At 62.5% G+C, this 21,501-nt stretch overlaps 1 protein-coding gene across 6 annotated transcripts; it reads left to right on the forward strand.

Moving 5' to 3' along the window:
• Positions 1-88: 88 nt before the first annotated feature.
• On the forward strand, positions 89-21,455 carry PCNX3 (pecanex 3). Of its 6 annotated transcripts, none has more exons than XM_068554487.1 (35): positions 89-773; positions 1,145-1,332; positions 1,570-1,669; positions 1,793-1,832; positions 1,934-2,029; positions 2,254-3,381; positions 3,889-4,012; positions 4,095-4,273; positions 4,476-4,566; positions 4,974-5,109; positions 6,331-6,491; positions 7,290-7,443; positions 7,728-7,760; positions 8,036-8,207; positions 8,310-8,420; positions 8,772-8,863; positions 9,035-9,144; positions 9,302-9,407; positions 9,507-9,599; positions 9,787-9,937; positions 11,088-11,232; positions 11,584-11,761; positions 12,519-12,656; positions 12,812-12,918; positions 13,339-13,397; positions 13,498-13,713; positions 14,360-14,613; positions 17,710-17,940; positions 18,108-18,211; positions 18,522-18,669; positions 18,762-18,992; positions 19,067-19,341; positions 20,210-20,343; positions 20,431-20,729; positions 20,806-21,455. In XM_068554487.1, the coding sequence occupies exons 1-35, from the start codon at positions 621-623 to the stop codon at positions 20,998-21,000; spliced, it is 6,132 nt and encodes a 2,043-aa protein (XP_068410588.1). In that variant the 5' UTR covers positions 89-620; the 3' UTR covers positions 21,001-21,455. The 6 variants fall into 6 exon arrangements, with proteins under 6 accessions (XP_068410588.1, XP_068410590.1, XP_068410591.1 ...); XM_068554489.1 differs by having other exon boundaries at positions 12,519-12,627; positions 12,789-12,918; XM_068554490.1 differs by having other exon boundaries at positions 6,349-6,491.
• The last annotated feature ends 46 nt before the right edge of the window (positions 21,456-21,501 follow it).

The raw sequence follows: 21,501 nt of genomic DNA on the forward strand, positions 1-21,501 counted from the left end.
TTCTTATCGCGCCACTACTTCCCTGCGCTTGCGCATTCAAGCCGCCAGGTTTTCCTTTTCCGGGTCCCAACTGGGCTCGTTGGGCGCATGCGCCACTGCAGGTTGGCGGCTCGCGGCTCCTTCTTCCGGCCTCCCCCTTGGGCCGGCTCCCGCAGAAGCGGGGCGAGCGCGGAGCCAAAAGCGAGTGACCTGTGACCCCGGAAGTGGACCTCAGGGTACCAGGGCTTTCCCCGGGCCGGAACCGAGGGAGCCGTCGCCTGCACCCCCAGAGCATCCACCCCACGCCCACCTCTGGATGCCGCCGACGGGTGCCCGGCCCGTGCCCTGCGCCTGCCTGCCGGCCCGGCCCTTGGGAGCAGATCTGGGCCGGGGGTGGGGGCCCGGACCCCGCCTCTGATGCGTCTCCACCCCCGCGCCTGGGTCTCGCACCGCTGACTGCCCGGGCCGGCCCCGCCCCCTGCTCGCACCCGAGCCCCACCGACCTCTCTCCTCCGCTGGGGGAGGCCATGGCGTGAGCGCGAGGCCGGGCCCCGGGGCCCTCGGGCGCCACGCGGGGCATGGGCCGGGGGCCGCCCCCATGAGGGTCCCGGGAGGAGGGCGCGCGCAGCAGCGGCGGGGCCATGGGGTCGCAGGTATTGCAGATCCTGCGCCAGGGGGTGTGGGCCTCGCTCACCGGCGGTTGGTTCTTCGATCCGCACCAGAGCACCTTCTCCAACTGCTTCCACCTCTATGTCTGGATCTTCCTGCTCACCTTTCCTTTCTTGCTGTACATGGTGAGACGCTGCCGCCACCTGTAACTCCCGCCGGGGAAAGGGAGGGCAGATGTCACGGAGGGGTGCAACCTGGCAGGGATTCTGGGCTGTGGCTTGGGCACTAGGATGTAGAAAGAGGACTCAGTGCAGAGTTTGGAGTGTGTGAAGGAGAGGCCAAAATTTTCTGGCCTGGGTGACCTTGAGACCCTCACCTGGTTTCTCTCCAATTAGAAAGAAGACAGGGTTCCCCCACAGGGCCTTCTTATTAGTTGTTTGCAGGGGTGATGAAGTCCTGTTGTGAATTTGTGAATCCTAGCATTGACTGTGGCGGTAGGTCCACCCCACGGGGGCAGGGCTGTGTGAAGAGGGACCTGACTTGCTGCCACCTCCAGGTCCTGCCCCCCAGCTTGATGGTGGCTGGTGTGTACTGCCTTGTGGTGGCTGTCATCTTCGCTGCCATCAAGACTGTGAACTATCGGCTGCATGCTATGTTCGACCAGGGCGAGATTGTGGAGAAGCGCAACTCTACCATGGGGGAGCCAGAGGAAGAGCCTGCCCAGGGGGACGGCAATCTGCCCAGGTGGGGCGAGGCAGGGCCTGTGTTGGAAATGGAGGGTCCTTGGTGCCTGGGCCTGAGCACTGGAGGATGGAGAAGGGGCTTAGGGAACATTGGGTCCAAGAACGGTTGAATGTTCTATGATTGGCCCTGGATTTATCAGGGGGATCTGTGCGGAGAGTAGAGTGATGGGGATGGTGGGAGAAGTACTATGTGAAGAGGGAAGGTTAGCTGAAAGCTACTGTTCATTTCCACTGCTAGGGACCCTGGAGTGGAGATGACAGTATTTCGAAAAGTGAGTTCCACACCCCCGGTACGCTGTAGCTCTCAGCATTCCGTGTTTGGCTTCAACCAGGTCTCGGTGAGTGGTCCTGGCCCTCTCCCTCCCCCACTCCTCTCCTGAGAGCCTTTCCCAACATGGGTATGTCCTGAGCCTACTTTTTGCCCTGTTTGCTCCTTCGTACTTTTTTTTTCTATTGCTCAGGAGTTGCTGCCCCGGATGGAGGACTCTGGGCCCCTCAGAGGTAGGTGGCGGCTGTTCAGAGCTGAAGGTCGTGGTGTGGAGCAAGGGGTGGCATGTGGAGGCGTTGAGGTCCTGCTGACGCCTCTGGGGCTGTGGTTGCAGACATCAAGGAGCTGGTGCGGGAGCAGGGCAGCAACAACGTGATCGTGACCTCTGCCGACCGAGAGATGCTGAAGCTAAGCTCACAGGAGAAGCTGAGTGAGTGGGCATGGTGGCAAGGGCCTGGGGAGAAGACTAGCTGTCTTGTCTTTGAGTCACCCCAACTTTTTCTTCCCTGTGCTCTCTGTGTTCTCTCAGATGGGACCTCCTCAGTGTTCTGCCCCACTGGGTTCTCAGAAAGCAGGGCCATAGGACCCCCTCAGCCACCAGTCCCTTTTGTAGAATGCCATTCTGTCGTCTTCTGTCTTCTTCTCTTCTGATAGTTGGAGACCTTCCCCAGACGCCTCCAGGGGCTGCCCCAGACCCATCTCTCCCCAGCACGGACTCTTCAGAACGTTCTCCCCTGGCTGGAGATGGCGCCCCCTGGAGTGGGAGCAGCGTGGCTGACACTCCCATGAGCCCCCTGCTGAAGGGGAGCCTCAGCCAGGAGCTGAGCAAGAGCTTCCTGACGCTGACCCGGCCCGACCGGGCCCTGGTGAGGACCAGCAGTCGACGGGAACAACGCCGGGGAGCGGGCGGCTACCAGCCCCTGGACCGGCGGGGCTCGGGTGAGCCCACACCCCAGAAAGCCGGCTCCTCGGATTCCTGCTTCAGTGGCACCGACAGGGAAACGTTGAGCAGCTTCAAGAGTGAGAAGACCAACTCGACCCACCTGGACAGCCCCCCCGGTGGGCAGGCCCCCGAGGGCAGCGACACAGACCCACCCTCGGAGGCAGAGCTGCCCGCTTCACCAGATGCCGGGGTCCCCTCAGATGACACGCTGCGTTCCTTTGACACAGTCGTAGGAGCAGGGACGCCTCCGGGCCCGGCTGAGCCGCTCCTGGTTGTGCGGCCCAAGGACTTGGCCCTGCTGAGGCCTAGCAAACGGCGGCCGCCCGTGCGAAGACACTCCCCCGCGGGCCGCGCCCCTCGGCGGTCGCTGCTGGAAGGCGGGGGCTTCTTCGAGGACGACGACACCAGCGAGGGCAGTGAACTGAGCCCGGCCTCCAGCCTCCGGTCCCAGCGCCGCTACAGCACCGACAGCTCCTCGTCCACTTCCTGCTATTCCCCTGAGAGTTCTCGGGGTGCGGCGGGGGGGCCCCGGAAACGACGGGCCCCCCACGGGGCTGAGGAGGGGACGGCTGTGCCTCCCAAGCGGCCCTATGGGACCCAGCGGACGCCTAGTACCGCCAGTGCCAAAACGCACGCCCGCGTGCTGAGCATGGACGGGGCAGGGGGTGATGGCCTGAGGGGCCCCCTGGCTGGCTCCAAGGCTGAGCTGGAGGTCCAGGCGGGGGTGGAGCTGGCAGCCGGTGAGCCCGCTGTGCTGCCCCCCGAGGCCCGCCGGGGACCTGCGGCCAACCAGCCTGGCTGGCGGGGGGAGCTGCAGGAGGATGGTGCTGTGGGGGGAGGTGAGTGCTGGCTCCAGAGCTGGGGGGAGGCGAGCTCGGTAGGGATGTGGGTTTGGGCCAGGGGCAGCTGGAACGGACCTGGTCAGCCTCTGTCTCAGGCAGCAGATGGACAAGGACGCAGCGACCTAGTGACGTTGGCTGCCAAGCGCCTCAGATAAGCAAGGCTGGAGTGGTGAGGAGACCGAGGCAGAGACCTCAGGCACCTGGCTCCAGGTCCTGCAGGTAGCACCCGAGCCTCTGCTCTTTGAGGACTCTCAGTAGCCACGCTCATCCTCCTGGGTCGCCAGTGGGGCAGAGCAGATCATGTCCTTGTTTCCACATGTGGAAACTGAGGCCCGAGTGGTTAGGTGACCTGGCTGGGCCACAGAGGCGGGATACGGTTGGACTAGGCCTGACCTTTAACTCCATCCATTCAGGGGCACCTGTCTCCCCCCGTCCCCCAACCCTCCCTCAGGTTCTGTCCAAGCCTCTGTCACTTATGCTCGGGGGGCCTCTCTCTCTGATCAGCTGCCGAGGAGACTGGCAAGCGGGACCGCTCAAGCAGCGTGAGGCGGGCGCAGGCCATCCGGAGGCGTCACAATGCCGGCAGCAACCCCACGCCCCCCGCCTCGCTCATGGGCTCGCCGCCCAGGTGAGCACCTGCTGGCTGCTTGGATGGGGGTGGGGGCCGGCTGGCTCTAAGGGGTGCTGACCATGAGCCGACCCCTCCCCAGCAGCCTGCAGGAAGCTCAGCGGGGCCGGGCTGCCTCCCATTCCCGGGCGCTGACGCTGCCCTCTGCCCTGCACTTCGCCTCCTCGCTGCTGCTCACTCGGGCCGGCGCCAACGTGCACGAGGCCTGTACCTTCGACGACACTTCCGAGGGTGCTGTGCATTACTTCTACGACGAGAGCGGTGAGCCCCTCCCCCGGTCCGTGGCCAAGCCTCCTTCCCTCCCGCTGAGGGTCATCGTCCCAGCAGCTGCGCTCTTGGTGCCCAGGGGCTGGGCTGCCATCCAGAGGGTTTTCCTCACTTGATGGCCCTGGTGCCCACGTGGGTTGGGCCTCGGTGCTTCTGTCCCTGATAGGCTGCCTTGTGTCCCACACCTGTGCTCCAGGCGTGCGGCGTTCCTACACCTTTGGCCTGGCTGGAGGCGGCTACGAGAACCCTGTAGGGCAGCAGGGGGAGCAGGCAGCCAATGGAACCTGGTGAGTCTCCAAGCTTGGGCTCTCCCGGCTCAGCAGCCGATGGGCTGCCATTTCTGGGGAGTTTTCTGTCTTCCTTCTTTGGGCTGGGCAGGGGCACCTCAGACCTCTAGGAGGAGAGGAGGGTGGGCGGCGGTGAAGGGCAGGGAGCGGTGAAGGGTGGGCCTGCAAGGATCCCTTGGGTCTCTGGCTCCGTGGCACTTCCAAGCAGGAGGCTTCCAGGGCCTTCTAGGAGGCCCAGGACTTGGGAGGGAGGCACTTCTGCCACCTCACTGCTCTGGACACCCCCGTGCTCCTGGGTATTTGAGCAGCTCCCTTGGGCCCCCAGTCATGGCCTGGCCTTGGCCTCAACCCCATTCCATTCCCAGCCTCACCCACAGCCCCGACCCTCACGGCTGCTCTTCCCACAGGGACCGCCACTCGCATTCCTCTAGCTTCCACTCGGCTGACGTCCCAGAGGCGACAGGTGGCTTGAACCTGCTGCAGCCGCGGCCCGTGGTCCTGCAGGGCATGCAGGTGCGCCGAGTGCCCCTGGAGATCCCAGAGGTAAGGAGCCAGCGTCGGGGAAGGACCTGCGGGGGGAGAGGTGCAGACCACCGAGCATTCACCCAGGCACCAGGAGGGACAGGTCACCCTGAGTGAGGGCTCCAGGGGCCCTGAGGTAGCTGTCTTGACCTTTGATGGCCAGCACAGGGTGCACAGGTCCTGGACCTGAATGGCTCAAGGAGTCGCTTATTTACTCGTTCAACGAACGTGTCTGGAATAGTTTTTTTTACCCTGGAGGGGCCCCCAGTTAGTGGGGACGGTGGGTGTTAGCGGTGGCACCTGCAGAAGGGGCAGTTGAGCTCACCTGGCGGTGGCAGCGCTGCCCCCTGTGCTGGGCGCCTGGCGCGGGGGGTCTTGAGGCATGCTGTTCGAGCTTGTCCATCCCAGCAGAGCTAGTAAGAGCGCCTCCTTTCATTCCTGAAAGCATCCCGACGTGAGCAATAACTGATGTGGTCGGCCAGGGAATAACAGAAGTACTAGAGATATATGAGACACAGACTCAGAGTTAAACAGCAGTCGTGAAAGTAGCACCCACACACCCAGGGCCACAGGGAGGCCATGGGCAGCGCCCAGAAGCCCCACGTGCCCCTTCCTGATGCGTTTATTCTCCTGACGGTCACGTGGGATAGCAGTGGTGTCCTTCCACGGCCGAGGGTCTCCTCCAGAGGCAGGGGCCGTGCTGCTGGGCTCTCCGGAGCCCGGCACAGGGACAGGCTCGTAGTTGTATCCTGTAAACACTTGTTGAATTAAAGACACGAGAAGCCCGAAGAGGTTAAGTAGTTGGTCCAGGGCCTCACAGCGCTGGCACTGGCACCCAGGCCTGTCCTCAGGGCCAGCGCTCCATGTGCTCCAGGGTAGGGGGTCAGAGTGACCCTGAGGGCTCTGTCTGGGAGGAGGGTGGTGTTTGTGCTGGCTCCTGAAGGATAAGGTGGATTTCTCTGAGCCCAGGAAGAGGCAGGAGATGCTGCCTGAGTGGGGAAGACAGACACAGGAGCTAGTAACCCTGGCGTCCAGCAGCCCCGGAAGCCCCCACGGCCACTGAGCCCCGTCCTGGGAAGCTGGAGGAAGGAGTAGGCCCTTGGATGGAGGGTCAGGGCAGGCCGTGGGGCTGCTACATGGTGGGGACTTTGTGTGTTGACCAGCCAGTGTGCGCTAGGGGGTGGCAGTGGACCACGGGGGCGGGGGGTGCGGGGCTGATGGCCGCGGCCATGGGGACCGCAGTTTGACCTGCTGGACCAGGACTCCCTGCACGAATCCCAGGAGCAGACACTGATGGAGGAGGCGCCGCCCCGGGCCCAGCACAGCTACAAGTACTGGCTTCTTCCCGGCCGCTGGACCTCTGTGCGCTACGAGCGGCTCGCCCTGCTGGCCCTGCTGGACCGGTGAGCACCCACCCCCTTAGCCCCCAGTCCTTGATCATCCCTGGCCCCTGGCCTTCCAGACTCTGAATGTGTGGAGACTGTCATGGCAACGGAGAACCTAACTGCTGGGGTCGCTGAGGGTGCGTGGAGAGCTGGAGTCTGCAGTGGGATTTCTTTAGGTTCTTCTGGGTGCAGAGGGGTGGCCAAGTGGGTGGTGCTCTGGTCGCTCCTCTCCCAAAGCTTTGCTGGAGACATTGTTCCTGTTTAGTGTGTTGTTTTTTATTTGCTTCTGGGTGAGTGTCAATTAAACTGAATCCTGTATCCTGAAAAAGCTAACGAACCATTTGAGCGTTCCCTTTTTTCGGGAGGAAACTGAGGCCCCGAAAGTGAGAGAGACCAGATGATGTTTGTTGTGTGGGTGAATGATTTGGGCCTGGAACCTGTGTCCTGGCTTCCTGTGCTCTGGATTTCTCCCGGTGCCGTGACCGGTGTTTTGGGGGCATTGCCTGTGTGCGTAGCATGGCGAGCGGGAGCCGGAGATGGGCGGATCCCAGAGTGGTGGCACCTGAGGCCTCAGGGTCTAGAGGGGGCAAAGACTGGGATCGGATGCAGGGTAGCAGTGGGGTGGCTTCCTGGAGCGGGTGCCACCTGGCCCTGGCCCTGAGAGGGCACAGCTTCGCATACTCAGGATGACGGCTGGCGTGGACACCGGCCTGGACATGGGCCTTTGTGGCTGGGTCCTGTTTCCCCCATCCCCTAACCCCTTGCCCCACTAGCAGGTGAGGAGGTGGGTGTGCTCTGACCCTGCTGTCTCTCCAGGACACGGGGGCTGGTGGAGAACATTCTCGGTGTCGGCCTGAGTAGCCTTGTCGCCTTCCTGGGCTACCTGCTGCTGCTCAAGGGCTTCTTCACCGACATCTGGGTGTTCCAGTTCTGCCTGGTGATCGCCTCCTGCCAGTATTCCCTGCTGAAGGTCAGGCCTGGCTTCCTGGGTCTCTTCCCTCCCATCTCTTCCCAGATGCACCCCCCTTCCCAGGACCCCTCTTGAGCGGGTTGAGCTCGAAAGCAGATAAGATGCTTCAGATCCCCTGTAGCCACCCCTCATCTTACAAATGAGAGAACTGAAGCTCAGGACAGTTCAGGGGCCTGCCCTGGTCATTCATAAGGGCCCAGAAGTGGAATCGAACGGATCCTGGGGCCTCTGACCCTCCCGTGGGCGCTGGCTCTCATCACCAGTGTAGCTCTTGTCTCTTGCAGAGCGTCCAGCCTGATGCAGCATCCCCCATGCACGTGAGTACCAGCAGAGCAGCACCTTTCCCCGCGAGGCTCAGGCCTGGGCCCTGGGCGGGGCTGAGACCAGGTGGGGAGGGGGTCGGGTGGGGGAGAGGCAGGGCTCCCTCACCACCCCCGTCACCCCTAGCTCCTTGGTCCTTCTGCCCCCAGCCTGCCAAGCTTTTTATCTTGGACCCAGGGCCAGGCACGGGACACATGAGCGTGTGTGTGTGCACGTGCAAGTAGGGTGTTCAGTAGGGGAGGCCCGGCTCCTCACAGGCCCCCCTTCCCAGGGCCACAACTGGGTGATCGCATACAGCCGGCCTGTCTACTTCTGTATCTGCTGTCTGCTCATCTGGCTGCTGGACGCCCTGGGCTCAGCTCAGCCTTTCCCGCCTGTCTCCCTCTACGGCCTCACGCTCTTCTCCGCCTCCTTCTTCTTCTGCGCCCGTGATGTAGCCACTGGTAAGGCCGGGCAGGGTTGAGGTTGCTCAGGGAGCGAGGCCCCAAGGGTGGGCCGAGGGGCAGCCTGCAGGCTGACTGGCCTCCGCTTCCCCTCCCTGCCAGTGTTCACCTTGTGCTTCCCGTTCGTCTTCCTCCTGGGCCTCCTGCCCCAGGTGAACACCTGTCTCATGTACCTGCTGGAGCAGATAGATATGCACGGCTTTGGGGGCACAGGTATGGGGCCCACGAGTGGCTCGGGGGTGAGGAGGCAGTGTGGGGCCCAGGAGGGGCTATGGATTATGGCTGCGGCTCTGGCTGTTTGCTGAGCCTTCTCCCGTGGCTACATGGTGGATTCTGAGAGCCCATCTCTTCCCCTCCCCTCCTTTCCCCTCCTGTCCCCTCCGCAGGCAAGTGGTTTAAACCCAAGAATGCCAGGGGTTCCGAAGGCCTCTCTGGGCTGGGGGAAGCAGAGAACAGCGGGCTGGGGACGGGGTCTGGGGGAGTTGAGCGGCAGCGGGGGGCGGTGGGGCGGGCGGCCGGCAGGTAGGAGCTGGGCTTCACTAAAGGCTGTCGCTCACCTCGCAGCCGCCACCAGCCCACTCACTGCGGTCTTCAGCCTCTCCCGCAGCTTGCTGGCTGCTGCTCTGCTCTACGGCTTCTGCCTCGGAGCCATCAAGGTAGGGATGACCTGTCGGTGGCGGGCATACCGAAGCCCAGGGGGTTGTTGAGACAGGGCTGTGAATTGGGCTCAGCAGTGGCTTCTCCCACGGTTGGGGGGGGCACCCTCACCGCCCCCCGCCGCCATGCTTATCCTCATCCGCTCTGACCAGCATGGGTTCTCTCCCCAGACTCCTTGGCCAGAACAGCACGTCCCCGTCCTTTTCTCTGTCTTCTGTGGCCTCCTGGTGGCGCTGTCCTACCACCTAAGCCGGCAGAGCAGTGACCCCACCGTGCTCTGGTGGGTGCCCGCACGTACCTGTCTATGTGCGCACGTGTATACGTGTTTGCGTGTGTCTGTGCGTGTGTGTCCGTGCATGGCAGGGGTCGGGGGGTGTCTGTGGGAGGAGGGGCCCCCTCGCCAGACCCAGGCCCCTGACTCTTCTCATGCCCCCCAGGTCTCTGATCCGGAGCAGGCTCTTCCCTGAGCTGGAGGAGCGGAGCTTGGAGACGGCCCGCGCCGAGCCCCCAGACCCACTGCCAGACAAGATGCGTCAGTCAGTGGTGAGGATCGGGAGTGTCAGGGTCTAGTCTTGGGGTGCGGGGGTGTGGTCAGCCACTGGGTGGCGGGGACACCCAAGCTGGTGTTTCCTGACCCTGCAGCGTGAGGTCCTGCACTCTGACCTGGTGATGTGTGTGGTGATTGCTGTGCTCACCTTTGCCATCAGCGCCAGCACCGTCTTCATTGCCCTGAAGGTTCGTGTGGCGCAGACCACCCCTCCCCCTCCCCCCACCTCAGTCTCTGCCAGAGCCCGATTGCCCTGAGGGCCTGGGCAGCCATGGCCTCACATCCTTCTCCGCCCCTGGCTGACCTGTACCAGGTGGCCCCGTGGCCCTGTGGCCTGTTTCCCTTGGCTGAGCCTCCCACCTCTCCCTCTTGCAGTCCGTGCTGGGTTTTGTGTTGTATGCGCTGGCTGGGGCCGTGGGCTTCTTCACACATTACCTGCTGCCGCAACTCCGCAAACAGCTGCCCTGGTTCTGCCTGTCACAGCCTGTGCTGAAGCCTCTGGAGTACAGCCAGTACGAAGTGCGCGGTGAGTGCCCCCCGCCCTGGGCTGGGACCCCTCCACCCCTCCTGCCCTGATTTCCAAGCGGACCCGCAGCCTGATGGGAGCACAGGCCTCGCAGCTCAGAGTGCCAGCAGGGGGCAGCCTCTGCCCACACCGCCCCGTCCGTGCTGGCACTGGCCCTGCAGCCCCTTCACTGCCCTCTGTACCCACTCCTGCGCCCGCTTCAGCCCATGCCTCACTTTCACCCTGCCTGCTCTGTCCTTTTCCCACCTGCCTTGCAGTCTCTGAAGAAATGGGAGAAGTAGAACTCCAGGACCTTAAAGGGACATGTTGTCGATAATTACAAGCTGGCTACCAATGAACTACACCAGCTTGGCATGCATTTTTACTTGGATTCTGCAACACAAACACCCCTGAGCCTATATTTAAGCATCTGGATTTGTTTACTCTTTTTTTTTTTCTTTAATATTTACTTGCTTATTATTTTGGCTGCTCCGGGTCTTAGTTGCGGCACACGGGATCTTCACTGTGGCCTGTGGGATCTTTAGTTGCAGCATGTGGACTCTTAGTTGCAGCATGCATGTGGGATCTAGTTCCCCGACCAGGGATCGAAGCCGGGCCCCCTGCATTGGGAGCGCGGAGTCTTACCTACTGGACCAAAAGGGAAGGCCATAAACATCTGGATTTGTTATGCGAAGGTCCACATGCCTTTTTTTCCATAGACAATGAAGGATTTTGCCCACTGGGCCAGCATCTCCGTGTGGCTGCAGTCAGCTCGAGCCAAGTGGCAGGGGCCCCTTCCAAAGGGCCCTGAGGCTGAGGATCACTGTGTACTTGGGCCTCACCCAGCCCGCCCTGGCTCCGGTGGGCACCTGGGGTGTCGTCATCAGCCTTTATTTCACAGACAGCCATTGAATGGGCAGAGCACCTGCCCTAAGCCCCCAACACACCCGACCTGGGCCTCATCGCCCTCATCTGGGCTGCAAGGGATCAGTCCCCCGCCCCGCAACCGCTCAGAGTCTCTAGGGACCCAGAATGCCACATCCCCACGCCCTGGGGTTTGCCGTCTGTCCAGGTTCCCTTGGAGAGCACACCTGTCCTGCCCCGTGGTTGGAGGGGAATGTGGAGGACCCGGTGCTAGGCAGCAGTCCCACCTTCCCACCTTTTGCTGCAGGTGCTGCCCAGGTGATGTGGTTTGAGAAGCTGTACGCCGGCCTGCAGTGTGTGGAGAAGTACCTCATCTACCCTGCGGTGGTGCTCAACGCCCTCACAGTGGACGCCCACACGGTCGTCAGCCACCCGGACAAGTTCTGTCTCTAGTGAGGACCGCCAGCCCCCTGCCATCCCACCGTCTACATCTCCGTGTGACACGGGGGGAAACTGAGGCCCAGAGAGGGAAGGACACCTGCCTCAGTTGCCCAGCAAGCTTAAGTAGGCCCCCAGCTCCTGACACCCTTTCTGGTGAAGCAGCTGCCTCTTCAAGAGCAGATGTGTCTCTCCAATGTGTCTGAAGGGGGTGACCTCTTTAGAGAGCAGAGACGAAGAGTCACTGGCCCAGAAGAGCAGGGCCCTGCCCAACAGAGCCCAGGCCAGGGCCAGCAAGGGATGGGCACCCACACCCACTGTGCCGAGTCTCCGCCCAGTGCCTAACGCCCACCCCTCGCCCACAGCTGCCGGGCGCTGCTGATGACCGTAGCTGGGCTGAAGCTGCTGCGCTCGGCTTTCTGCTGCCCACCCCAGCAGTACCTGACCTTGGCCTTCACCGTCCTGCTGTTCCACTTCGACTACCCGCGCCTCTCCCAGGGCTTCCTGCTCGACTACTTCCTCATGTCCCTGCTCTGCAGCAAGGTGAGACTGTGCAGCAAGACTCCAGGCTGTGCAGCGGGAGCAGGCCTCTCGTGCCGTGGTGCGGGAGACCTTCCCCAGTCCACGTTAGCCACACTGGGGGCCTTCGCAGCAGCTCCTGGCGGGGCAGCCAGCATGCTGAGGTTTAAAGCGGGTAAGTGGTTTGCCTCAGGTCTCCTGGAGAATTGGTGGTCAGCTGGGATTTGAACAAAGGACCGTTCCCCGGCTCTGCTGGAGGTCTGCAGTGGTGCCTGCAGGGCGACCCCAGCGCAGGCCTGAGCTTTCAGCTCACTCACGTGGGCATTCTAGTCTGGTTTCTGGCCTGGCCCAGGATGGTGGCGATCCAGACTGTGTCCCCCTCTGAGGGCAGGGCCTGTGACTGTCTCTTAACTCTTGGTACCACAGTTGAGGCCCAGCCTCATCACTGAGAGTGGTGTGGCCTGAGCAAGTCATTTAACTGCTCTACCTTCTCGAACCTCAGTTTTCTTATCTGAGAAATGGGACAGCAGTAGGAGGCTCCCGGGGTGGTTCTACGAATTAAATGGCTAACGCCCCCTTGGCTGCTTTGTCTGGAGCTGCTGATGGTATCGGGGGGTTTCGAGGCAGGTCCAGAGAGTAAGGGCTGGGCGTGATCTTGAGCTTGACTCCCATGTAGGCAGCAAGTGGCGTAGCCCCAAGGCTCTGAGTGGGTACTTGGTGGACCCTCCCTCTCTGTGAGTGATCTGCGTATCTTTTACCTTCCCCCCTTCCAACCCTGCAGCTGTGGGACCTGCTGTACAAGCTGCGTTTTGTGCTGACCTACATCGCGCCCTGGCAGATCACGTGGGGCTCGGCTTTCCACGCTTTTGCCCAGCCATTCGCCGTGCCACGTACCCAGCCTGCCGCCTGCTGCCTGGGTGTGGGTGTGCAGGGAGGACCGTGGCCTGGATGGGGCTGGGGGCCGCCAGGCGGGTTGGCAGGGGGGTGTGGGGCTAGTGAGGGAGGCCAGGGAGGGTCCTGCGTGCCTGCCACCTCCTTGACTCGTGCCCAGACTCGGCCATGCTGTTCGTTCAGGCCCTGCTCTCCGCACTCTTCTCCACGCCGCTCAACCCCCTGCTGGGTAGCGCCGTCTTCATCATGTCCTATGCGCGGCCCCTCAAGTTCTGGGAGCGCGACTACAAGTGAGTCTCGTGGGACACAGAAGCAAGTTCCGGGGGCGTCCCTGAGTGGGACTTGGCAGAGGAGCGGGATGGCTGCACCGGGGGACAGGTTGCTGGGAGACGGGAAGGAGTTTGGAGCCCAGGCTGGGTGGGGCGCTGCGGGCTTCAGGGAGGTGGCTGATCCGAACGGGGCAAAACTCGAGCCAGGCCGAGGCCTCGGGCTCACACCCTGGGCTTCCTGGCTATGTGGTCCCGGGTGAGTCCCCTCATGTCCCTGAGTTTCAGCCTCCCCCTCTGTCATGGGGCTGTCGTGGCGTCTGCCTCAGAGCGCAGGGGTGCGGGTTCGGAGGGGAGGTGTTTGGGGCTGCCGGGAGCAGTCGTCTGAGCCCTGGGCAGCCTCGCCCTCTTGGCCACCTGTGTTGCCGCCCTCTCTCTGAACAGCACTAAACGTGTGGATCATTCCAACACCCGCCTGGTCACACAGCTGGACCGGAACCCTGGTGTGTACCCGGCCATCGGGGGCTTTAGGGCGGGGCCTTCCTGGAGGGAGCCTTGCTCACTTGTCACGTTGTCCATCTGTCCGTCCATCCTGGGTCCCAGGAGCTGATGACAACAACCTCAACTCAATCTTCTACGAGCACTTGACTCGCTCGCTGCAGCACACGCTGTGTGGGGACCTGGTGCTGGGCCGCTGGGGCAACTACGGCCCCGGCGACTGCTTTGTCCTGGCCTCCGACTACCTCAACGCCCTGGTGCACCTCATCGAGGTCGGCAATGGCCTCGTCACCTTCCAACTGCGTGGCCTAGAGTTCCGGGGTGAGTCGCGGGGCCAAGTTTGACAGTGTGTCGGGGCTGGACTCTAGCCCTGCTCTGCTCCGGTTTGCTGGGCGCCTTGAGCAAGGGGCTCTCCCCGCCGGGCCTGGGTTTCCTAGTCCGAGCAGTGAGGCGGCAGGCTCTCTCCGGCCCAGCCCCGTCCCTGTCCTGACTGCGGCAGGTCTGTAGCGACCAGGCTGCTCTGATGAAAGCTCGGACCTGGAGCTCCCGCTGGCCTGCTCTGCGGTCTCAGGCCAGGACCAGGCTGGGGGGCCACACATAAGCCCTGGTGAGTGAGCCGGCTCCTTGCCCTCAGGAAGCTGTACCGGGCAGATGCCAGCTTCAGAAGGGGCTCACAAGTGCAGAGGGGCTCTAGGCACAGCTCGCGAGCAACATGAGCGTGAGCTTCAGTCTTTGCGTCTACAGATGAGGGACCAGACCCTGTCCCCTCCGCCCAACCCTCAATGCCCCAGTTCCACCCCACCGTGGCCACTGGGAGTCAGGAGGAGAAAGGGGCTTGTTTGTTAACCGGTTCACTTAGTAATGGTTACTCGCGTCGCATCTCGGGGAGGTGCCTGGGCACTGTCTGGGGAGGAGGTAGGCTGGGGTGTCCCTGTGGCCCCCTGACTGGAGCCCCCCTTCCCCGCAGGTACATACTGCCAGCAGCGTGAGGTGGAGGCCATCACAGAGGGCGTGGAGGAGGATGAGGGCTGCTGCTGCTGCGAGCCTGGCCACCTGCCGAGGGTCCTGTCCTTCAATGCCGCCTTCGGGCAGCGCTGGCTGGCCTGGGAAGTGACGGCCAGCAAGTACGTGCTGGAGGGCTACAGCATCAGCGACAACAACGCTGCCTCCATGCTGCAGGTCTTCGACCTCCGCAAGATCCTCATCACCTACTACGTCAGGGTATGAGGGGCAGGGGTCCCCGCCGGTGCGTGCTCACTGGCCAGGAGCATCCCGAAGGCCATCCTCTGGATCCTTGGGAGCCTGTTTTGCCCAAGGGAAGCAGAGGCCTCAGAGAGTTTAATCAGCCTCTGAAGTGTCACTGTTGGACAGCGGGCCTCAGAGGCCCATGTGACTCTGATGGTGGGGAGCCCGGGGCGGGGGGCCTCCTGTCACCCTCCTCCAGGAGGCTCACGTGGGGTGGTGAGTCCTGGGGGCCGGTGGGCAGCACGTGCACAGATCCTCTCTCTGGTCCGAAGGGAGCCGTGGATTGGGTTCTGGGAAGCTTGAGGTATTGCCTTCTTTGCTGTGCCTGTCAACCCCCTTGAGAAGTGGGGATTCTCGCAGTTCTGTGAGGTGGCAGGGATGATGAGGGCGCTACAGGAGTGGGGTGAGTAGGGGTCACAGGTCCCCTCATGCTCTCTTAGCATCTGCCCTGGGGCTTGTCGTGGGCCCAGAAGGGGTGGCCCGTTGGAGTCCAGGTGAGCCTGCCCACCTGAGGTTCTCTCTAGGGCAGTCCTGTGCATCCCCCGGCTGTCCTTTGCTGCCATTGGGCACCCCATCTGTGTCGCTTGTCAGAGAAACTGTACTTTCTCTACTGTGGATGTTTCCACCCGTCCACTCCTAGGGAAGGGTTTGTGAGCCCGCCCCATCCTTATTGTCACCAAGAAAGAGGCTGTGGTCCAGAAAAAGACATTCCCAGCTGCAGGTCACCCAGGGGTTACGATCCTGTCCACCTTCCTCTCCCCATCTCGAGAGCGGCGCTCCTGCCCAGGTCTCCCCAATTCCTCCCTCTCGGCCAGTGTAGGCTTCTCGTGGCGGTGCAGCAGACCCCAGCCAGGCCCCCAGCTAGCAGGCTGAGATGAGCGCTGCCCCTGCCCAGCTTCTTGAGGGGAAGCCGACTTGCTGCAGCTGCCTCAAAGGCTGGGCAGAATCACGGCCATGTGGAGGCGCCTGGAGGACCCAGGGAAGGCTCTGCCCGGGATGGAGTGTGGGCTGAAGTTTGGAAGGATGAATGGGGGCTGCTGAGGCGGAGCCTGGGGGGAGGCAGGTGTGCAGGGCAGCCCCACGGGCCTGGGGCAGTTCAGGGATGTGTCCCATCCAGCCCTGGGCTTGGCAGACCAGGCGGAGCCTTCCTGTGCAGATTTAGCCCCCCTTGGCATCTCCCACCCCTTGTCCTTCCGTGAAAGTCACTAAGTGCAGTTGCGTGAGAGATTCAGTGCAACTCTCGTGGCCACGGAGACACTGGCCCTGACATCCACCTGCAGCCAAGCCTTGGGGTGCTCTTAGCATTTCCAAGCCCAGGCACATTCATTCTGCTGTTTGATTCTTTTAGTAACTCTTGAAAGAGGCGAGGTCAGTGTAATCGGCCCCTTTCACGGTTGAGAAAACTGAGGCTCACAGACCCATCCTTGCGGTTAGGTGGGATGAAGGCAGAAAAGATGCCGCAGTTGTGATGCTTATGAAGATTCAGTGAGCTGCCCCACGTGAAACACTGAGCAGAGCCACTGAGCTGCCAGCAAATGCTTGCAGGCGGGCGCTGTTACTCCTGAGAACCACTCTAAAGGCTGGGCCCCAGGATTGCTGGTTCCGTAGAACACCACGTGGTTGTGCAAGTTAATGGAGCACTTCTGTGTGCCAGGCCAGCTCCTCCCCCGGTCCCCAAAGTTTTTTTTTCTGGTTCTTCTTGGGGGCTGTGGCGATGCCCTCTGAGCAAGAAGGTCAGTCTGGAGCCAGTCTGCCTGGAGCCCAAGCTGCCCCACAGCCCTCCTGCCCCATTCACCCCGTTAGGCTCCTGGTGCCCCTTCCTCTTGGTAAGGGGGCACCCAGCCCTCCCCAGACTGCCCACTCACCTGCCACAGCTGAGGCAATGCTGGGGCCAGGCTCCCAGCTACCAGGCAAGCTGCTGTGTGCCGGGAACCGAACTGATGAGGCTCTGCCTATAGCCATGGCCTCCAGGTGTCCCCACCATCACCACCCAGGGAGCTGTTTGAGGCCCTTGGCTCTTCCTGGCTTGTACTGTGGCCATTTTGCCCAGGCTCTTAGCCTTCCCATGTCTACCAGAGCCATCCTGCTGGACTCCTCTACTGCCTAGGTGCCCTCTGTTCATGGCCAGCTGCGTCAGCCTCCCCAGGTCTGGACTTCCCACCCCTTCCCCAGGCAGAAGCCCAACCTGTTGGCTCCATCCCAGGGCAGCACACAGAATCCCAGTAACCTCACTGGCTGCCAGCTGCCGGCCTCACACGGCCCATCCGTGCCGGCTGTGTCAGCTGCCTACTTCCAAGAGCTCCTCTCTATTTGCCCAAGCCCCTGCTTAGAAGCCAGCAGAAACTCTTAAAGGGTCCAGGAGCCCCAGACTTTGGGCACAGACGCCGTGCCTCTGGCTTTTTTCTGAGGGGAAGCCCTGTGGCTGTCACACTTCAGCTGCCTCAAGGGGCCCAAGACCTAGGGGCACTTAGGCCCCACTGGCCTGCAGGCAGCCCCACGACCTTAGTCTGACCTTCCGGGGCCTCTGAGGTCTGGATGCCACAGCATCGTGGTATTATGGTGCTGGCCAGCTCACCCTGCCCTGGTGTGTAACTGCGGGCAAGTCTGTCGTCTGTCTGGGCCTCAGTTCCCCTTACAAACGGCAGGAGGGAGGGGCAAGCGTCCGAGCACTTGCCACAGTGCACCACCCTCCAGGGGATGCTCTGTGAGGAGGGCTACTTCCCGTCAGCTTTCCCCTTCCCCCTCCCTGGCCGAGAGAAGGGCAGCAGACTTGCCTGTGGGGTTTCAGGGAGCTGAGATGGGACACAGGACGTGTGTCCTGGGAAGCCGACTTCAGCTCAGTCTAAGGGAGAAGCCTCTTTTTTTTTTTTTTGGCCACGCCGCATGCCTTGTGGGGTCCTAATTGCCTGACCCGAGATCGAACCCCGGGCCTTGGCAGCGAAAGCATGGAGCCCTAATCACCGGACCGCCAGGGAGTTCCCACGGAGAAGCCTCTTCACCCCGACGCTGCCTCCTGCGGTGGCCAGGGCGAGGGCACTCCCGCGGTCACTGACCCCAGCCCTCTCCTCCCAGAGCATCATCTACTATGTGAGCCGCTCTCCAAAGCTGGAGGCCTGGCTGAGCCACGAGGGCATCGCGACAGCCCTGCGTCCTGTGCGGGCACCTGGCTATGCTGACTCAGACCCCACCTTCTCGCTGAGCGTGGATGAGGACTACGACCTTCGCCTCTCTGGCCTCTCGCTGCCCTCCTTCTGCGCCGTGCACCTGGAGTGGATCCAGTACTGCGCTTCCCGGCGCGGCCAGGTCCGGCCACCGCTACCCTGGGGCTGCTTTCTCCCCCTCGGCCTCCCCCGTCCCCATGCAGGTTCTTCTCACCCTCAGCCTCCCTTGGCCTGGGCCCCAGCCCCCACCCCAAGTTCCCTGTCCCAGGTCTGAGCTGGGCTCTGGGGACGGGGGTCCTTGTGCCGCAGCCTGTGGACCAGGATTGGAACTCGCCGCTGGTCACGCTGTGTTTTGGCCTGTGTGTGCTGGGCCGCCGGGCCCTGGGGACAGCTTCACACAGCATGTCGGCCAGGTGAGTGCCCGCAAGTCCAGCCGGGCCTGTCGCTCTCCCCTCCTCTACCTCCATGAAGAGCTCTGGGCCTCTGGCCTCAGCCCCCAGGGGCCACATCAGCCCTTCCTTCAGTGTGGCTCTTTTACCCATTGTGACCTTGCCTGCTCCTCACCGCCCTGTGAGGGACATGGGCAGAGATTGACCTTGTCAAGATGGCGAAAGTGAGGCCCAGCATAAAGAGCGGTCTCCGCTCTGACCCCTGCACGTAGAGTCAGAGCTCAGGAACCCGGGAGCCCCCTGTGCATTCGCCTCCCCTCCTCCTCTTCCCCAGCCTGGAGCCCTTCCTCTACGGCCTGCACGCCCTGTTTAAGGGGGACTTCCGTATCACCTCCCCGCGCGATGAGTGGGTCTTTGCCGACATGGACCTGCTTCACCGCGTGGTGGCACCTGGGGTTCGCATGGCCCTCAAGCTTCACCAGGTAGGGAGAGGTGTGCCCAGGCAGGGTGGGCGGGGGCGAAGTCTCTGCCCAGGCCAGGGGCCGCCGACCTCAGCCCTCCGTCCTCCCCACAGGACCACTTCACGTCCCCAGATGAGTATGAGGAGCCGGCCGCTCTGTATGACGCCATCGCAGCCAACGAGGAGCGGCTGGTCATCTCTCACGAGGGCGACCCGGCCTGGCGCAGCGCCATCCTCAGCAACACGCCCTCGCTCTTGGCGCTGCGGCACGTCTTGGATGACGCCTCCGACGAGTACAAGATCATCATGCTCAACCGGCGCCACCTCAGCTTCCGTGTCATCAAGGTGGGGACGGCCGCTCGCCCGACCCGGCCCCCTTCCTGGCACGGCCTCCTGACCCCCGCGTGTGGCCTCCGCAGGTGAACCGCGAGTGCGTGCGCGGCCTGTGGGCCGGGCAGCAGCAGGAGCTGGTGTTCCTGCGCAACCGCAACCCCGAGCGAGGCAGCATCCAGAACGCCAAGCAGGCGCTCCGCAACATGATCAATTCCTCCTGCGACCAGCCGCTGGGCTACCCCATCTACGTGTCGCCCCTCACCACCTCGCTGGCCGGCAGCCATCCCCAGCTGCGGGCACTGTGGGGCGGCCCCGTCAGCCTGGGCGCCATCGCCCGCTGGCTTCTGCGCAGCTGGGAGAGGTGAGCTCCGACCCCCCGCCTCTAGCCCACAAGGCCGGGGTCATGGGGCAGGAAGCCAGGGCTCGGAGAGAGGAAGCAGCTCTCTCCGGGGTCTGACTAAGGAAGTGCTGGAGCCAGGATTGAGCCCCGAGAGCTGACCCCTTCCCCGAGCTGACCCAGCCGCACACGCTGCACCCTCAGCCGGAGCTGAAGGTGGCCTTTAGCCTGAAGCACCGTTGATGACGCTTCCCTTTTTTTTTTTTTTAAGATTTATTTATTATTTATTTTATTTGTTTTTGGCTGTGTCGGGTCTTAGTTGTGGCACGTGGGATCTTCGTTGAGGCATGCCGTGTCTTCTGTTGCAGCGCGTGGGCTTCTCTCTAGTTGTGGCGAGCGGGTTTCCTCTTCTCTAGTTGTGGCGCGCAGGCTCCGGGGCCTGTGGGCTCTGTAGTTTGCGGCACTCGGGCTCTAGTTGAGTCGCCCTGCGGCATGTGGGATCTTAGTTCCCTGACCAGGGATCGAACCCGTGTCCCCTGCGTTGTAGGGTGGAATCTTTACTACTGGACCACCAGGGGAGTCCCCGATAAGCCCTCCCTTAAAAGCCCCGTAGGGACTTCCCTGGTGGTTCAGTGGTTAAGATTCCGTGCTTCCACTGCAGGCGGTGCGGGTTCGATCCCTGCTCAGGGAACTAAGATCCCACGTGCCACGCAGTACGGCCTTAAAAAAAAAAAAGAAAAAAGCCCTGTAAAGTAGATGGCAAAAATCTTTTAGAAATAGGACTCTGGGCTCTGAGATGGTAGGTGACCTGTCTTGGGTTGGGGACTTGTGCGTGTGAGGTCTTTGTATCTCCCACCCCCTACCAACCTCTTCTCCGCCTCCCCTCCCCCAGGCTTCATAAGGGCTGTGGTGCCGGCTGCAACAGCGGCGGGAACGTGGATGACTCGGACTGTGGTGGAGGCGGCGGCTTGACCTCCCTCAGCAATAACCCCCCCTTGGCACACCCCACACCTGAGAACACAGCAGGTGAGCAGGCAGGGCCGCGCTGAACCGCTGAGTGGGGAGGGCAGCCTAGCCGACTGAAGTCTCTGCCCTCTTATCTGTCTCCCACAGGCGGTGGTGACCAGCCCCTCCCACCAGGCCCTGCCTGGGGCCCGAGGCCCTCCCTGAGCGGCTCTGGTGATGGGCGCCCCCCTCCTCTGCTTCAGTGGCCACCCCCTCGGCTCCCTGGACCATCGCCCGCTTCTCCTGCCCCCACTGAGGGTCCCAGGCCCTCAAGGCCCCCTGGCCCTGGCCTCCTTAGTTCTGAGGGTCCCAGTGGGAAGTGGAGCCTGGGGGGTCGGAAGGGGCTAGGGGGATCCGAGGGGGAGCCAGCCTCAGGGAGCCCTAAAGGAAGCACCCCCAAATCTCAGGTAAGGTTCTTACGGGAGGGTCGGGTCCTGGGCAGCTCAGGTCTGCTCTCCTACCAACCTATCTCCCCTCCCTCAGGCGCCCCTAGACCTCAGTCTCAGCCCGGACATCAGCACCGATGCCTCGCCCTCCAGAGCAGTGCAGGACATTCCTTGCTTGGACAGCAGTGCTCCTGAGAGTGGCACGCCCACTGGGGCCCTGGGCGACTGGCCTGCCCCCGCTGAGGAGCGTGAGAGCCCGGCTGCCCAGCCCCTGCTGGAACATCAGTACTGAGTGGCCTGGTGCCCTCTGGGTCCCAGCCCAGGATTCAGAAACTTGGACCCCCAGCCTTTGGCCCTTTCTGCTGGACCACAGAACTGAGTGGCTTTGGCTCCCACATGTGAACCCTGACCTCTGGCTGCCTTAGCCAGAGCACCAGAACTGAGTAGCCCAGACCTCTGACCTTGGCCCCTGATCTCTCATCCTAATTCAGGGCCTGGGCTCCCCAAACTGAAGCAGGCAGCATCCCAGCTGGGCCCTAAGAGCCAAACCCATGGGCTGGTCCTGCTTCAAGCCCATGGCCAGGACTGACTTGGCCCCTCGGCCTGCACTGCCTGCTGGGGTAGCCCCTTGGCCTTGGACTTGGGGCTGAAATGTGGGGAGGGGGGTTTCTTTTTCTTTTTTTCTTTCTTTTTTTTTTTTTTCGTGCTTCAGAGACACCAGAATTAATAACACTATTTTTGATTTTGGTTGGTAGTTTCTTCTTCCATCTGGGGGTGTTTGGGTGGAGGGTAA

The sequence above is a fragment of the Eschrichtius robustus genome, chromosome 11 (assembly GCF_028021215.1).
Source record: "Eschrichtius robustus isolate mEscRob2 chromosome 11, mEscRob2.pri, whole genome shotgun sequence".
Classification (NCBI taxonomy): domain Eukaryota; kingdom Metazoa; phylum Chordata; class Mammalia; order Artiodactyla; family Eschrichtiidae; genus Eschrichtius; species Eschrichtius robustus.

Bases quoted from the DNA above. Each gene is read 5' to 3' on its own strand.
- PCNX3 (XM_068554487.1), top strand. From the start codon at position 621: ATGGGGTCGCAGGTATTGCAGATCCTGCGCCAGGGGGTGTGGGCCTCG. The intron at 4,013-4,094 runs GTGAGCACCTGC...ACCCCTCCCCAG, and splicing joins CTCATGGGCTCGCCGCCCAG to CAGCCTGCAGGAAGCTCAGC. The intron at 7,761-8,035 runs GTGAGTACCAGC...CCCCCTTCCCAG, and splicing joins ATGCAGCATCCCCCATGCAC to GGCCACAACTGGGTGATCGC.